This window comes from Cetorhinus maximus, chromosome 5 (assembly GCF_964194155.1).
Source record: "Cetorhinus maximus chromosome 5, sCetMax3.hap1.1, whole genome shotgun sequence".
Classification (NCBI taxonomy): Eukaryota; Metazoa; Chordata; class Chondrichthyes; order Lamniformes; family Cetorhinidae; genus Cetorhinus; species Cetorhinus maximus.
The window spans coordinates 39,877,102-39,895,503 of record NC_135883.1 but is presented as its reverse complement, the minus strand read 5'-3'; the positions used below and the strand labels follow the sequence as shown (position 1 = coordinate 39,895,503).

General features: G+C 42.7%; 1 protein-coding gene across 29 annotated transcripts in view; it reads left to right on the top strand.

The window, feature by feature from the left end:
- Positions 1-18,402, top strand: part of dst (dystonin) — a 568,493-nt gene that overhangs the window by 457,050 nt on the left and 93,041 nt on the right. For 24 of the 29 annotated variants that reach the window (XM_078541812.1, XM_078541821.1, XM_078541818.1 and 21 more), the window contains 8 exons: positions 4,334-4,495; positions 4,603-4,773; positions 6,665-6,831; positions 9,170-9,329; positions 9,514-9,840; positions 10,020-10,104; positions 11,472-11,713; positions 14,003-14,209. In XM_078541812.1, the coding sequence (XP_078397938.1) occupies positions 4,334-4,495; positions 4,603-4,773; positions 6,665-6,831; positions 9,170-9,329; positions 9,514-9,840; positions 10,020-10,104; positions 11,472-11,713; positions 14,003-14,209 (1,521 nt within the window). The remainder of the gene's footprint in view (positions 1-4,333; positions 4,496-4,602; positions 4,774-6,664; positions 6,832-9,169; positions 9,330-9,513; positions 9,841-10,019; positions 10,105-11,471; positions 11,714-14,002; positions 14,210-18,402) is intronic. The other 5 variants (XM_078541814.1, XM_078541819.1, XM_078541823.1 and 2 more) reach the window with 1 other exon arrangement.

Here is an 18,402-nt window from a genome sequence, read left to right as displayed (position 1 = left end):
GATTTGAACACAAGAGTGAGAATTTTAAATTTGAGACATTGCCAGACTATCCATTTATATCATAATTTAAATGAGCTGTTGGATTCCATAAAATGAACCAGCAGATATTTAAAATTGATCAGGCAGTTGGCATTTCCTCTGCGCTGGATTCAGATGTAGCACAGCATGGACACCAGACTTTTGTTGCACTGTGGTATCATTTAATTAAATTGGCGATAGATAAAATTTGAGGGTTGGAGACAATGATGTTCAGGTTGCCGATAGTATACAAGTGATAGTTGCTCTGAAATGAAGCATTTTCATATTTAGTAGGGTATGGGCTTTTTTTTTTAATGTCATCACACTACATAAAGGATTGAAGTCTAGCTCCTCTCACAGGAATTATATCACAGATTACATTGCCACAACTGTTAGAAAATGTGTTAGGTTGCCTGAGAATTACGTCAAATGGAGGGGAGTGGGGACACGGATGAAGTCGGTCAAGCCATTCAACTTGAATACAAAGATTTTGTGAGCTCCTTCAATATTTGATTGAGAGTGTTAATTTTAATATTTGTTATTTAAATCTGCTTGATCTTGGTTCACTTTCTGAAGCTGCTTTTAACCTGTGTGGGGACCCTATCTGAAGCCTTCAGAGAGAAAGCTTCCTTGGGGAGTGCAAAGAAAGCATCCTTAATTAAGAATATTTCATATATTTGAGTTCACCACAGCAGTTGCAAATTATTTATTCTTTTCTACTACAGGAGGCGATGACTAAGCTGACTACTACTGTGGAAAGAATGCTTGTTATTTTCTTGCTACTGTATATAAGTTCTTTGCAACCCATCCACAAACACTCCCTCCCTCCACTGCTGACGCACAGTGGCAGCAGTGTGTACCATCCACAAGATGCACTGCAGGAGCTCACCAAGCCTCCTCAGACAGCACCTTCCAAGCACATGATCACTACCACGTAGAAGAACAAGGGCAGCAGATACATGGGAACACCACCATCTACAAGTTCCCCTCCAAGCCACTCACCATCCTGACTTGGAAATATATTGCCATTCCTTCACTGTCGCTGGGTCAAAATCCTGAAACTCCCTCCCTAACAACGCCGTTGGTATACTTACACCACATGAACCACAGTGGTTCAAGAAGGCAGCTCACCACCACCTTCTCAAGGGCATTAGGGATGGGTAATAATTGCTGGCCTAACCAGTGCTGCCCTCATCCCATGAACAATTTTTTTTTTAAATTCACTATTTAATTAACTTCCTCATCAGTTAAAGTCTAGTGTAGCGTTGTTCTGTCACATTCTGAAAATGTGAAGAAGCATGTAATAAAATGAACTGCTGAAGTATGTAATATTTATAGCACAGAAACAGGCCACTCTGCCCAACTGGTCTATGCCAGTGTTTATGTGCCACTCGAGCTTCCTCCCTACTTCATCTAACACTATCAGTGTTTCCTTCCGTTTCTTTCTCCCTCATGTCCTTATTCATCTTCCCTTTAAATGCATCTTTTCTATTTGCTGCAGCCATTCCATCTGATAGCAAGTACCACATTCTGACCAAGTAAATCCAATGTCAAGTTCTTTTCAATGACGGGCTGCACACTATTTGTTCACTTGGACACCTACACAAGTGTAAACATTGTTTGGGATGTGGGAACAAGGGGTTAACCTAATAGAATAGCCTGGGACAGGCAAACCAAAAATAGTATCTAAAGTAACTAAAGAGTGAAGATGCAAAGCAGTGATGTATGATGGAAAAATAGTTTATGATGTGTTAATGATAACAAACTGTCTTTTGTAAAATCAAACCATCATTTCTGTTGGTCACGTACTAGCCACATGGACTTTGTTTCTGATTAGCAGCCTGGAATCGTTGAGGACCTAAGTTAATAGTCAAGTTGTATCGGACAGACATTGACATTGATTTTCAAGAGGTCATTTGGTTGAATTCCACAGTAAGGCCTTTAAAGAAGATAAACATTTGTGGAATTAATGGTAAATTAACTAGTTGGGTTGAAAATAGTTTTGACATTAGAAAGTAACGAGGGGCATTGACTAATGGAGTCAGGAACAGATCTGTTCTGTGTTTCCTGCTGCATAGAGGATTCATAAATAATATGAGTGACTAATTATAAATTTGCTGAGAGTGAACTGTATGGCCATGTGAGTCATGAAAAGATCAGCTCAGTTCCCTAGATCCTTTGATTGTCTGTGCTCTGTTGTGGCACATTACAACAGGAATAAATGTAAGATAATCCATGTTCCATTAACAAAGGTGAAAAAAGAAAAGGAATTAAGAGGTGACTGAAGCTGTTCTCCACAAGGTTAAATTTGGTTGTACATTGTAATGATTACTGATTAACTGCACTTAGCAAATAGAGTGCAATGTGACGTACTCAATCTTCAAATGAGGCATTTTAAAAGCAAAGTTCTGCAGATTCTGGAAATCTGAAATTAAAAGAGAAAATGCTGGAAATACTCAGCACAACAAGTGGCAAGAGAAATGTTTCAGGTCAATGAACTTTCATCAGAGTTGGAAAAAGTTAGAAATGTGAGAGGTTTTAATCAAATACAGGCTGAGAATTGGCAGGGGCTGCGGGGGGAGTGGGGAGAACAAAGGGGAGGTCTGCGATTGGGATTGGTCAGAAGGCAGGAGAGATTAAATGACAAATGATGGTGGAAGGCAAAAGTGGGTGACAGCAGGACAAGTACAGAAATAAAAGATGTCTAGAGGAGGTGTAAATGACAAAAGTGAGTCATTACCAGTTCCTGTCCTCCAAAGAAATAAGCAGTGGTTATGAAATTGTTGAAATGAGTCTGAATTGTCTGATGAAAACCTGAGGTGCTGTTCCTCGAGCGTTCACTGAGCTAATCAGAATGGTGTAGGAAACGGAGGACAGGGCAGTCAGAGTAGAAGTGGGACAGAGGATTAAAATAACAATGAAGGACAAGGTGATGGAACTCTGCATTATAGTGGGCCATTGGCTGAACAGAGCTTGCCTTGATTGAGGAAGCAAAGATTGGGAAATCATCCTCCAGGTTTATCAAATGGAAGGGAATGGCCCATTTGACCATTATTTATCCAGTGCAGTACATTCTTTAACCTAGGTGGTGCATCGAGAGCTTGCATGAACACCATGGCCAGGATTTTATGGCCCCTCCTGCCCGGCAGGATATTACGGCCCGGCCGAACTGTATGGAGATTTAAATGGCTGGCCGCATCGCCACGGCGGGGCCCTAAAATCCTGGCCCATGTGAATGCTCTTCAAGTAGGAATAGTGGTGAGACTTCCTCTCACCACTTCCGCCTGTAGAATGGTGGCGGACAGAACGGATTTCATGTTAGTTCACTTGAGATGTCAATTTAAACAGCTTAGGAATAGTATTGAAGGTTACGTTAATAGCGAACAGAATGGGATTAGATTGATGAAGTTTTGCTCGAGGTGGTAGAAAATAAATCTTAAATGTTTTGTTGTTCGGGCTGGGGTTTGGAGCTCGGAGTGAGGTGGAAGACCCAGGGAACCTTGTCTTCGGTTGGTCACCTACTTCAGGAGTTTTAGAGGAGAGATACTACGCAAGATTGTGCAGGGTCTGTGGAGCAGATGATGCATGATCCCAAAGGAGCCCTAAAGAATTTAAGAACAGAAGAAAGGATATTTGAAGAGCAGCTAACAATCTGTTTGCTGATGGCTCTGTGGTACGGAACATTGTAAATAAGCTCAGTTTTATTTTGAATAGTGCAAGAGATTTAATGAACTGCAGAATTTCATCATGCATTCAGCTAAATATTCAGTTTTGTTCTTGGCTTAGCAACTATTTTCAAAAGTTGTATTTTCCAGCTGAGAAGACTAAAAGTTGATTGGATTCGATGCCCATTAAAGGATTGACTTTAGTTTTTACCAGAATAACTGTGGAAATTAATTAGGTTGAGATTAATTTAAATTGGGGAAAAAAATCTGGCTGCAGAGTTTGCTAAAATGAATTCCTTTGTTTCTTCCCCGCATTGTTCATTCTGTCACTGTGTGAACTGAGCCTTTGTGATAGCAGAAGAACTATTAACGTGGTTTAAGCAGCAACATTGACATGTATGGCACCAGCAAGCAATTAATGTAATTTGCCCAATATAAATGGGACTATGGGATAAGCGTTGACTGTGTAAATCGTGGGGACTGTATCACGAGGGCACAAAAATGATTTGACATCGGACTTGTACTTTTTAATTTATTTGATTTGAAACTTTCCCTGCTTTTATTTTTGTATAGTTGTCCATGGGAGGGCACATCTAATTGACTTATCCAGTGTATATTGTAATCCTCCTCCCTCCCTTTACAAACTGCAGGTATTTCAGAAGGAAGAAATTGAACCTCTTCAGACTTTGCTCCAAGAAGCTAACCGACTTGGACAAGGATTGATCCAGAGTGCTGCTAAAAACACCAATATCCAGAAGTTGGAGCACAACCTTGAAGAAGCAAATACACGATGGAACACTTTAACAACAAAGGTTTATTTTCTTTCTTTCTCCATGCCCTTCCCTCATTCTAAAAAAAGGTAGCTCACTGCCTGCTGTGTGCACTCCAGTTAATTGGGATTGTGTAATCTGTTTAATAGGTTGCAGAACGAGCCGCCAAGCTGCAGGAAGCCCTCTTGCATTGTGGGAGGTTTCAGGATGCGCTCGAATCATTACTCAGCTGGCTAATGGATACCGAGGAACTCGTAGCGAACCAAAAGCCACCTTCAGCTGAGTTCAAAGTAGTGAAGGCTCAGATTCAAGAACAAAAGGTAAATTAGTGCTTCACAAATTGTGAATTTGTAGGAGACCCCTGGCAAAGTTTGACATTTTAAGCAAGCATTTTCTTTCATTGTAAACTATATAAGGGGGTTACTTTTAACTTGGGTGGGCTTGAGGGAGGAAGGGGGGAAGGAGAAGAGGGATGCTCCTGCTGAGGGTTCATCATGCGTCCTGGGTCACTTTACCTCCCGGGCTTCATTTAAACAGTCCACTGCTGCCTCATGCCTGAAACCCACAACAGTCAGTTGCCCAAGGTTGCCAAGGAGGCAAGGGGTTTGGTTCCCTGTGTGAAGCTAGTGGTGAGGGAGGGAATTGGAATGAAGATCCCAGTGCTGGGATGGAGAAATCAATGGAGCTTCACACTCAAGCTCCCTGCTCCCCCAGATGCCCACAAGAATTCCCTCTGGATGTCCACAAGAATTTCTCACAAAAATTCCTTTTAAATTGCCCTGGTTTGTTCTAATCACCCTGTGGACTGCTATCATTGTAGAGCTGATGGAGTTGGTTCCGTGAGGGCCTCCCAAATCTAGCAGTTTAAAATATGTACGTGTGAATTTGTGTGTTATGTTGTTACAAACCCAAAACTAGGGGCCATAGATATAAGATGTTTACCAATAAATCCAGTTGGGAATTCAGGAGAAACTTCTTTACCCAGTGAGTGGTTAGAATGTTGAACTCGATACATAAGAGGAAGCTAGATAAACAGATGAGGGAGAAAGGAATAGAAAATTGTGTTGGATATCAGCAGATATGAAGATGGGTAGGAAGAAGCTTGTATGGAGCATAAATCTCAGAATGGGCTGTTTCCATGCTATATGTTTTATATTTCATAGTTATGTATATTTTTGTTGGATTTAGAGTTATGCAATCCAAATGTGAAAAGTTGACAGGCCAAACAATAATGGGAGATACTGTAACACAGTAGTGCTGGTTTTGAATGCCGTTTTCTAGATAAATTATGTTAGTGAGAGCTGGATGTTCTTGTTACCAGATAATCCTGCGGTGAATGAATTGAAATCTGATGGCAGTCCCTCATTTCAATAAATTTATGGAAGGGGTAAAGGTCAATTTATATGGGGGGAGTGAGGGAGAAGGACAGTTTGTGTTGGGAGTAGGGTTGTCATAGGTAGTGTATGTGAGGAGGGGGAAGGGTCAATTTATGTGGGGAAGGGATGCAAGTTGTGTGTAAAAAGGGAGAAGGGGAATGGGGAGAGGGGCAGTTTGTGTGGGGAAGGGAAAGGGGGCAGTTTGTGTGGGGAATCAGGAGAGGAGCAGTTTGTGTGGTGAATGGGGAGAGGAGCAGTTTGTGTGGGGAGAGGAGGTGAAGGTAGTTTCAGTTGTCTTTCTTTTCCAGTACTGGAAATGCTTGTTTAAAAAAAAAGAGCCTTCAGTGTGAAACAGGGGTGTGGTTAGTGGCGATTGGGTACGTTGCGAACTCACTTTAATCTCTGGCCAGGCAAGCAGATGCTAACATCTAAGGTCAAAACAGGATATATTTACTCGATGCAGCCAGACAATTAGATTGTAGATCAATACAACAACGAAAGAGGCCATTCAGCCCATCGTACCTGTGCTGGATTAAATTACTCTCAATCCCTCTTCTCCTTTTCCATAGTCCTGCAATTTTCTTCGCAATCAAGTGTTTATCCAATTCATTTTTAAAGTTATTATTGAATCTACTTCCATCATCCATTCAGGCACTGAGTTCCAGTATGGCAGTTTTTTAAAAAATACCAATGCTATTGGCTAATGAAAAAAATGATGAAAATAGAACTCAAAGTTAGACAGCATAGACTTCTACACTCATTTTATAGGAATGAGTAGCATGGCCTGAGTATCTGTTTGTCATGATTCTGATTTTAAACGTTTGTGCCGATGAAGCTTCTCCAACACTTGCTGGATGATCGCAAACCAACTGTGGAGATGATCAAACGAGAAGGAGAGAAGATTGCTGGTTTGGCTGATTCGACAGACCGCGAGAAGACACTGAATCAGCTGCAAGGCCTGAGTCGTAGATGGAATTCCCTGCTGACCAAGGCTGAAAACAGGTACACAGGGATCTGTGGCTGTGCACCCGCGTAGAAACATAGAGGAAGGTGGCAGCCGTTCTGTCCCTCAAACTGGTTCCATCAGTCAGTTAGATCATGGTTAATCTGTATCTTAACTCTATCCACCTGCCTTAACTCCCTAACCCTTCCTGCCTTGGCTGGCAAAAACATTGTTGACCTCTGGTTTAAAATTATTAATTGAGCTAGCATGTACTGCTTTTTGTGGAAGAGAGTACCATACTTCTATAATCCTTTGTGTGAAGAACTATTTCCTAACTTCTCCCCTGAATGGCCCAGCTTGGATATTAAGTTCTCGGTTCACTGGCCAGCAGAAAAAGTTCCTCAAAAGCTCAATCAAGTCACTCTTTAATATTCTATATTCCATATTACTAGCCTAGTTACGTACCCTCTTTTCATAATTTAACCCTTAAAGCCCTGATAACATTCTGGTAAATCTGGCTTGTACTCCTTGCAAAGTGTGCTGCTCAGAACTGTATACAGTACTGCATACGTGATCTAACAAGGGTATTGTTTGACTGTAGCAAAACTTCCTCTGCTTTATGATGGTGGCATAGTGGTAATAACACTAGACTAGTAATCCTGAGGCCTAGGTTAATGCTCTGGGGACATGGGTTCAAATCCAACCATGGCAGCTGGTGGAATTTGAATTCAATTCATAAAAATCTGGAATTGAAAGCTAGCCTCAGTAATGGTGATCATGACATTATCACCGATTGACATAAAAACCCCACCTGGTTCACTAATGTACTTTAGGGAAGGAAATCTGCCTTCCTTACCTGGTCTGGCCTACATGTGATTCCAGACCCACAGTAATGTGTGTGACTCTTAACTGCCCTCTGAAAATGGCCTAGCAAGTTACTCAGTTCAAGGACAATGAAGGATGGGTAAAAAATGCTGGCCTTGTCAGTGCTGCCCACATCCCATGAAAGAATAAAGAAAACAAAATTCTAGCCCTCTCGTTTTTGCAGGTTAATATGCCAATAGCCTTTTAGATTACTTTTTGTATATTTCATTGTTCTGTGGATGTGGAACCCTAAATCTCTTTGGACCTCCACTGTTCCCAGCTTCTTGCTGTTAAAATAATACTTGGAAATTAACCATTTTACATTATAGGAACAAAAATATAAGACTTGTACAAATTATTATTTTCAGTTATTGAGTATAATTGAAATAGACTGAAGTGGTCGCAAAGGCTTCATTTTCTGTGACTCAGGGTTTAGTTGATTTCTAATGGATCATATTGTCATATGGCAGATGCAATATTAAAAATAAGCCAGCAGTTAATTGTCCCAATGACCCAAAGTTTTTTTCTGCAAGCCATCCCTTTCAGTGCCATAGTGTTTTATGCCCTTACTTTCAAGTAGTGATGTGAAAAAACATCAGATGGTGCAAGAGAGAATATAAATCAGAAACTGCCTGGCTGTTGTATGAAAGATCGTGTCTGAAATACAGATTTTTCACTTGAAGACACTGCCTGCGTTTTCCAACAATTTTCTGTACTTAACGTCTGGAATCTTCTATCTAAATGATTTTTCTGTTTTGGTTTGACTTCTTGTTTACCAACTGTACATTCATTATGCGATTTCACTGGCCATAGAGCAGTGCAACCCTAAGCACGTGGGTTACACAGCGGGCAATGATGGCTCAATGAGTGAATGCTCTCTCCTGCCTTTCCCTCTCTTGAGTTGCTCATTGCAGCATAGGAACAGGAGGAGATAATTCACCCCTCAAACTATTCACTTTACATCACAGCTGATCTGTATCTTATGTCCAGATCAGACCAGAGACAGTAGGCTCGGTCCTGTGCCATTATGTGAAGTAACTTTTCTCATAAAATATAATATAATGTCAACCATAACTGAAACAGTTAATGAGGGGCTTATCCATGTACCTGGTTAGGCACAGTGTTGAAGCTGATATGGGTGCATATATAGAAGATTGTCAAATATTTCATCAAAAGTATTTTAGAGCTCACAAACCAAAAATGCGAGGAGTTAGTTAGACTTTGAGTTCATCAATGTCTTGATTTCAAGAGCTGCAGAACAGTTCTTCCAGGTGTCCTGGCCAACACTTTATCTCTCATCAATGTCACTTTTCAAAAAAAAAAATCTGGTTATTATCTATCGCATTACGGCTTGTGGGACCCTGCTGTGTGCAAATTGGCTGCAACTTTTCCTACGTATCTGAAGTGTAAGTCACTGGTGCAAAGTACTTCATTGGCTGTACAAAATTTTGTTATGACCTGACTTTAAAAAATTGCTAGTACAAATGTAAGCCTTTCTTTATAACGAGGTCTCTTTTCTTATCTTCTCTACAGACAGCGGCAGTTGGAGGCCATATTGGTGGTGGCTCAGCAGTTCCACGAGACTGTGGAACCTTTGGTTGAATGGCTCACTGCGGCTGAGAAAAAGGTTGCAAACTCTGAACCTATTGGCACTCAAACTGCCAGACTGCAAGAGCAGATTTCCCAGCATAAAGTGAGTATTGAGCCAGGCGTATGCTTGCCCTTCCTTCCTTCACTTTTAAGTTACAACATTGCATAATCATTATTTTAGTTTTTTTGGTCGTTGGGGGGAGTACTTTCTGTTGCCATTCTTTGTTTTCTGCCTCAGTTTATTTTTTCCCAGTATCTTTTCTCATTCGTTTGTACACCTTGCGTAGGCCATGGAAGATGATGTCGTCAGTCACGGTAAACAGTTGCACCAGGCTATTAGCATTGGCCAGTTGCTAAAGACTATGAGTTCCAGAGATGATAAAGACATGTTGCAGGGAAGGCTGGATTCTGCCCAGACTCGGTACATTGAGATCCAGGACAGGTATGGCCGCAAAGCCGCCCTGATCCAGCAGGCCCTCTCCAATGCCTGGATCTTTGGAGAGGAGGAAGTAGAGGTTCTGAACTGGTTGGCTGAAGTGCAGGACAGACTCAACAATGCGGCCATTCAAGACTACGATCCTGATCATCTTCAAAAACAACATTCCGAGCATCTGGTACCTTTTTTCTTTCGCTTTAATTTTCATTTCTACATTAATTTTTTTTTAAACGTAATGTTCCTTTTGTGCATTTTTTTTTTGTTGTTTCCATTTTGATGGACTCAAAATGTTGCCGGAATCTCTGGGTTTTCTGCATCCACCAATTTCTGTTAACCCAACCTGTTCTATGATAACAGGCCCTTCACGAGGACATCATGCTTCGGAAGCAGCATGTCGATCAGGCTGTTAAGAACGGATTAGCTCTCCTGAAACAGACAACAGGTAAGCAGTTGGGCTATGTGAGGCAGGGCGGAGGGTGTGCCGAGAGGGTAGTGATGATTGACTTCTCCATGACAATCCCCCCGCCCCCCACCTCCCCCCACCCCAGTTTATGGCAGTTCACTGGGATGGGGATCAGGAGTGGAAGGCCAGCATTATGGGCCTTATGCCTCTTTTGCACCTACATGAATTTCTGGTGAGCCTGAATCCAGAGTGCGGAAGCTCCCATTGGACAGAGGCGTAAGTGTCTTTAAGATATTCAAATGACTAAGAAATGACAACACATGTAATTGTAATTTTGCAACCATTGCATTAGTACAGCCTTAGATCGTAATCATGTCTATATAGAAGGGGCAGGGTGGTCCAAGGTTATGGAGACATCAGTGTAAATTTCTCTTATGGTGTCAAGATCCTTTGCAGTAATTGCTCTGTATTTTCATCCACCAACTTGATGTCACCAGTCATTTTTCCAGTTGAAATCCCTGCTTACAATTGGATCTCTCCTTTAAGAGGCACTTTAAAACCTGCTTCTTTGATCAAGTATAAAACGTCACTAGGTGCTTCACAGAAACCTAAGCAGACAAGAATTGACAGTGAGCCAAAGAAGGAGACATTAGGACAGATGACCAAAAGCTTGTTCAAAGAAGTAGGTTTTAAGGCAATTCTTAAATGAGGAGAGAGATGCACAGAGGTTTAGCAAGGGAATTTCAAAGCTTAGGGCTTTGGTTGCCGACAGTGGAATGATAGAAATCGGGGATGCACAAGAGGCCAGAATTGGAGGAGTGCAGAGATCTCAGAGGATTGTGAGGAGCTGGATGAGATTGCAAAGATAGGGAGGGGCAGGACCATACAGGAATTTGAAAACAAGGATGAGAATTTTAAAATGAAAGTGTCACCAGACTGGGAGCCAATGGAGGTCAGTGAGTATAGGGTGAATAGGACTTGGTGCAAGTTAGGATATGGGCAGCAGAGATTTGCATGGAATGCTGCAATACTGACCTGTCAATGATGGGATGGTGCTATGGAATGGCAGAGAGGGCCACCAACTGTGCACCACTTTTGCAGCACCAAAAATACTTCATAGACTTTAAAACGCTTTGGATTATCTTGAGGTTGTGGAAGGCACTGTGCAGATCTGTCATTTTTTCCTCAATAGAAAGTGAGACTTTCTCTTTGGATTTTCTGAAGTGTGTTGAACAGTGTTTGAGCTTGTACTCAGATTGAAATCAGGTTTGGCAGGCTGGCAACTTGCATGAATAAGCAGCTGATTGGCTCCCAACAGAATCTGAAATTATTTCTCCCCTTGCTTATCGTGTATTGGTTTACACAATACTTGGAGAATCTTAAACTCTCTCTCTTTCCTTTTATAGGAGATGAAGTTATAATCATTCAAGAAAGGTTAGATGGCATCAAAGCTCGCTATGCTGAAATTGCCACTACCAGTGGTAAAGTCTTGAAGACCTTAGAACAGGCCCTCCAGCTGGCTACCAAGTTTCAGTCTGCTCATGAAGTTTTAGCTACCTGGCTCGAGAAGGTAGAGGCTGAACTGACCTCATATGCTTCTGAGGTACTTGCAGGAGAACAGCTAGCTCAAGCACAGGAAAGACAGAAGGTAAGTGGTTCTTCACATTGTAACTTATGTGTGCACGTGCATGTGCTCATTTACTCTAACATATTAAAACTTATTTTTATCTGATCATATTTCTTCCTCATTAGTTTAGCCTTCACATACAAATGCGATTTTTCCATTTTGTTAGTGAGCGTGTATGCTTTAGTGAATGTTTGTGTGCATGCAATTTGTGTGTGCATGTGTATGTGCATGTTAGTGTGAGTGCGTGCGCGTGCATTAGCCCTGTCTCCCTACAACTGGGATTTTTCCATCATGTTAGTTGATGTGTGTGTGTCAGTGATTCTGTGCACGTGCAAGTGTGTGCTTGTATTCATTCAGGTGAGACGAATGGGATTTTTCCATCGCATTAGTGGGTGTGTGTGCAGTTTAGCGTGTTAATGTATGTTTGTGTATGTTAGTGTGCATGTGTGTGCACCTTAGTGTGTTTTAGTGAGTGTGTGTGCATGTGTTAGTGTGTCCATGTACACTCATGTCTGTGTTTGGTGATGGCCAGTTTTAGTAAGTTGCTACCTTTAGCTGCCTTACTGTGGATATATTAGATCACTCAGTGACGCGTTTGAGTAAAAGGGTTGGCAATTGAACCATCTTGATGAACAGTTGCTGTGTCAGAGACTGATTTGTTAGTTTGCTTTCTGTGTAATCTTGCACTTCAATAGTTGGATGAACACTGTCAGTACAGCGTCAGTAAATCATTCAAGCGGACTCATGACCTCTGAGTGACTGCTCCCTGTGTTTCTAGCTCGGGTGTCACTGACTAGAGAGCCAATAGGATGGAGACCCATGTTTTCCATTGTTTCCAGCAGCTGCTCTACGGAGGCATAAAAAGGCTTGATGCTTTTGAAAGGGTAAAGTTCATCTCTGTTTGTATTGAGGGCAGCGGCCATTGTCAGTGGCTGATTGAGACTGATATACAGTCCTCTCACTAATGCATCATCAGGGTACAGAAGTATTATTAATGGACAGGATAGTACTTTGTGATTATCAGAAATTCTATAAAATTATCGCAGTTGGGTGTTTTTAAAAATATGTCTTCACTTTTTTCTGGGGAATAAATGGTATGTCTTTGTGCTCATGTCAACTTTATATATTGACTGCAGTTTTGTCTTACATCTTATTTACTGAATTAAGAACATTTCAGTCATTAACTGCAGGTTATTTTCTTCAAAAAATGCTGTATTGGCGCAATTGCTAATTCGCTTGTCAACATCACAGCACATCAGGAACACCCTGATAGTCACTGTGAGAGCCAAGGAGAATAACGTCAGAGGAAATACCTCTCTGAAATAAAGCATTTTAGATAGTTAAGCAGTGACCAGGGCTGCTGCCTAATAACAAGGTGAGGGTTATGATTAGGAACCACTTGAACCTTTGATTAATGTAGTTTTAATCCAAAGTGACTATACTCAATGGGGCAAACATCGATTTTGGACAAGAGTGAGTCAGCAGCTCATTGTGCATCTTCATTCCATTGGGATTAAACATGGGGAGAGATGTAACATGGGCTGCTGACTCACTTATCACCCGATTTACAATATCGCACAAAACCAAGATTCAGCCCAATCACAGATATATGTTATTTGGTGTTTCATTACGTATATGAAAAAAACTGCCTCTTTCACATAACAAGAGTATACTTTTCAAAATTTGCTTTTGACAATTGGTCTCAGTTTTTTAAAAATTGTGTTACTTTCGATCAAATGAAACCTAAAATATTCTTATATTCCTTTATCAATTTTTTTCTCCAGAATTTTAACCTGATTTATATTTAGTTGTACCTTTTGCATCCACGTCTAAGTAAAAGTACAGAAACCTGGACTGATATAGTGGGAGATAATATTAACCTTACTCATGGCTGGGAAATCCACTGCATCATGTGGAACCTTTCACCCCCACTGCCTAATATTATGCTCCATTGATTTCAAATCGGGTGAGGTGTAAAATCAGCGTTACACCCAAGTTGGACAGTTTCCCAGTTGGTGGGTTGATTTTAAAATTGCCCTCAATAAGTCTGGTGACAGAAGTTTTGGTACAGTTGTGTTATTTACCTCTGGGTCAGCATGTATTACGGGTGGTGTCTCAAAGGGTTTGCATAGGGAGGTTGCACAGGGTAACCAATTTTAGGAGAGGAAGGAAAGTGTGGTCACTCGTTGTGCCAGGTGTAGGAGATGGTATGTTGCTTTTATTGTACCATGCAATGTCCAGTTCTGCAACACAGTGCTGCAATAAACCCAAGAATTGTGTGATGAGAGAACTCTCTGTGCTGATCCCTAGGAGCTGAGGAAAGAGATGATGGAGCACAGGGTAAGCCTGGACACAGTTAATGAGGTCAGCAGTGCTCTGTTGGAATTGGTCCCGTGGAGGGCGAGAGAAGGACTCGACAAACTGGTGTCTGATGACAACGAGCGTTACAGATTAGTGAGCGACACTATAGCACAGAAGGTGGAAGAAATAGATGCTGCTATACAAAGATCACAGCAGGTATGTCACACTCTCTTCTCTTCTTACACCGGGGAAAGTTTCACAACTGGATGTGCATTTGATAAATATTTATGCAAAAAGTGCTGCCACTTCATTATTCTCCAGTGACAAAGGGAGTGCTTGGAGAGGGTTTAAATATGCATCACAGACACAGCTTGATGTGGCTACAAGTGGCATGTGGAAGCTGAAGCAGAGCTAAGTTGTTCATTGTTAAAGCCACCTGTCTGATCCATCAATTGTCTTATTTGGATTCTTAAAGAGCAGGAAATCCATCACAAATGCTTTATGCAATAGAAGGGGCAGTTAACTCATCGACAGCAGCTACACTCATTTCCACTATTTCAAAACTGGCGTGTGTTAGTGTTTTTTAAGGAACAGAATGTTAAAAAGATAATTGGCATTGGGTCATTTGGTGCTAATGTGAAGTGAAGGACAACCTGTGTTGTTTCTGGATTCCCATGTGAGAAGAATTGCCCTTAGGAAGAACGTCAAGGCCTTGGAGAGGGTTCAGTTTTCCTGGAATGGTACCGGGGAAGCTGCGGTTGATCTGCTTTACAGCAGAGATGATTTGATGAATGTTCAAAATCATGAATGGCTTTGATAGAGTAAATGAGGAGAGGCTGTTTTCAGTGTCTAAGCAATCAGAGGACACAGATTTAAGATAATTGGCAAAAGAACCAGAGGCGGCATGAGGAAAAGAATAATTTACACAATGAGTTGTTATGAATGCACTGCCTGAAAGAGTGTTGAAAGCAGATTAAATGGTAACTTTCAAAAGGGAATGAGATAAATACTTGAAGAGGACGATTCTGTTGAGTTGTGGGGAAAGAGCAGGGGGATGGGACTGATTCGCAAGATCTCCCAAAGAGCTGGAACAGGCACAGTGGGCGGAATGGCCTCCTGTGGTGTACAATTCTATGATCCTATGAGTTTCTTGTCAAGATTTGGGGGTATAAATTCTTAGGTGAAATGCCATTGGCTACCATTTACACTCCTTTTCAGATATTCAGCTCTATGGACTCCACAATGAATGTCTACTCTCCATGCGTAAAGTTCAGGCCAGCCCTAATGCAGACATTTCCTAGCAATATTATGATGTCTGAAAATGTAAGCAGCTTGTCGACTCAAGTCATGCTGGGCAGGATTTTCATCCTAGAGGCGGGTAGCGGGGGTTGGGGAAATTTCCCAGCTCGGCGCGCCCACCTCAGGAGAAAGTGGCCGTAAGGATAGGATTTTTGTTCCAGGAGCTTGGGGTGCAGCCTGCACTGAGGAAAATTGGGGGTGCCAAAAATGGGGCCAGGGACCCTGGAGTCAGATCCTGGCAGCCGTTTCTAAAGTCCTGTGGAGTTTTTCCGATTCCATGAAAGTCAAGCCAGTTAGCTCAGCGATGGATGTGGGAGCAGAACCATTGCTTCATATGCATTCCAGAGGTGGTATTGAATATAACCAGATTTAATTGATTTACTTCACTCCTTTCACTTAATAACGTTGAGGTGATGTCCTTTAAGAGAGGTAATGGTAGATTCAAGACTCATAGGAGGCCATTAGGCCCATTGTTCCTATGCTGGTGCTAGTTCTTAACTCAGCTATCTATCGTAATCCATTTCTCCGTATTTCTTTTTTTATTATTTATTCAAGGGATGTGGGCTTCACTGGCTGGGCCAGCATTTATTGCCCAACCCTAGTTACCCTTGAGAAGGTTGCCGGTGAGCTGCCTTCTTGAACCGTTGCAGTCTGTGTGGTGCAGGTACACCCACAGTGCTATTAGTAAGGGAATTCCAGGATTTTGACCCGGCGACAGTGAAGGAACGGCGATACATTTCCAAGTCAGGATGGCGAGTGACTTGAAGGGGAACTTCCAGGTGGTGGTGTTCCCATCTATCTGCTGCCCTTGTCCTTCTAGATGGTAGTGGTCATGGGTTTTGGAAGATGCTTTTGAAGAAGCCTTGGTGAGTTCCTGCAGTGCATCTTGTAGATGGTACACACTGCTGCTACTGTGTCAGTGGTGGAGGGAGTGAATGTTTGTGGATGTGGTGCAAATCAAGCGGGCTGCTTTGCCCTGGATGGTGTCAAGCTTCTTGAGTGTTGTGGGAGCCGCACTCATCCAGGCAAGTGGGGAGTATTCCATCACACTCCTGACTTGTGCCTTGTAGATGGTGGACAGGCTTTGGGGAGTCAGGAGGTGAGTTACTTGTCGCCCAATTCCTGGCCTTTTACCTGCTCTTGTAGCCACAGTATTTATATGGCTAGTCCAGTTCAGTTTCTGGTCAATAGCAACCCCGAGGATGTTGATAGTGGGGGACTCAGTGATGGCAATGCCATTAAACATCAAGGGACGATGGTTGGATTCTCTCTGGTTGGAGATGGTCATTGCCTGACACTTGTGTGGCGTGAATGTTACTTGCCACTTGTCAGCCCAAGCCTGGATATTGTCCAAGTCTTGCTGCATTTGGAAATGGACTGCTTCAGTATCTGAGGAGTCACGAATGGTGCTGAACACTGTGCAATCATTAGTGAACATCCACACTTCTGACCTTATGATGGAAGGAAGGTCATTGATGAAGCAGCTAAAGATGGTTGGGCCAAGGACACTACCCTGAGGAACTTCTGCAGTGCTGTCCTAGAGCTGAGATGACTGATCTCCAACAACCACAACCATCTTCCTTTGTGCTAGGTATGACTCCAACCAGTGAAGAGTTTTCTCCCTGATTCCCATTGACTCCAGTTTTGCTAGGGCTCCTTGATGCCACACTCTGTCAAATGCAGCTTGATGTCAAGGGCAGTCACTCTCACCTCACCTCTGGAGTTCAACTCTTTTGTCCATGTTTGAACCAAGGCTTAATGAGGTCAGCAGCTGAGTGGCCCTGGCAGAACCCAAACTGGGCGCCCATAAGCAGGTATTGCTAAGCAAATGCGGCTCAATAGCACTGTTGATGACCCCTTCCATTACTTTACTGATGATGGAGAGTAGAATGATGGGGCGGTAATTGGCCAGGCTGGATTTGTCCTGCTTTTTATGTACAGGACATATCTGGGGAATTTTTCACATAGCTGGATAGATGCCAGTGTTGTAGCTGTACTAGAGCAGCTTGGCTAGGTGCGCGGCAAATCTTCGGCACTATTGCCTGAATGTTGTCAAGGCCCATTGCTGTTGCAGTATCCAGTGCCTTCAGCCGTTTCTTGCTATCACGTGGAGTGAATTGAATCAGCTGAAGACTGGCATCTGTGACGCTGGGGACCTCCGGAGGATGGCGAGATGGATCATCCACTCTGCACTTCTGGCTGAAGATCGTTGCGAATGCTTCAGCCTTATCTTTTGCACTGATGTGCTGGGCTCCTCTATCATTGAGGATGGGGATATTGTGGAGCCTCCTCCTCCAGTGTTTAATTGTCCTCCACCATTAACGACTGGATGTAGCAGGACTGCCGAGCTTAGATCTGATCCGTTGATTGTGGGATCACTTAGTTCTGTCCATCATTTGCTGCTTATGCTGTTTGGCACACAAGTAGCCCTGTGTTATGGCTTCACCAGGTTGACACCTCATTTTTAGGGAACCCTGGTGCTGCTCCTGACATGCTCTCCTGCACCCTTCATTGAACCAGGGCCGATCCCCTGACTTGATGGTAATGGTAGAGTGGGGGATATGCCAGGCCATGAGGTTACAGATTGTGTTCGATTACAGTTCCGCTGCTGCTGATGGCCCACAGCGCCTCATAGATGCCAATCTTGAGTTGCTAGATCTGTTCGAAATCTATCCCATTTAGCACGGTGGTAGTGCCACACAACACGATGGAAGGTATCCTCAATGTGAAGGCGGAATTTCGTCTCGACAACCATTATGCAGTGGTCACTCCTACTGATACTGTCGTAGACAGATGCATCTGTGGCAGGCAGGTTGATGAGGTCAAGTGTGTTTTTCCGTCTTGTTGGATCCCTCACTACCTGCTGCAGACCCAGTCTAGCAGCTATGTCCTTCAGGACTCAGCCAGCTTGGTCACTAATGGTGCTACCAAGCCACTCTTGGTGATGGACATTGAAGTCGCCCACCCAGAGTACATTCTGCATCCTTGCCACCCTCAGTGCTTCCTCCAAGTGATGTTCAACATGGAGGAGCACTGATTCATCAGCTGAGGGAGGGCGGTACGTGGTAATCAGCAGGAAGGTTTCCTTGGCCATGTTTTCTTTAAATTCA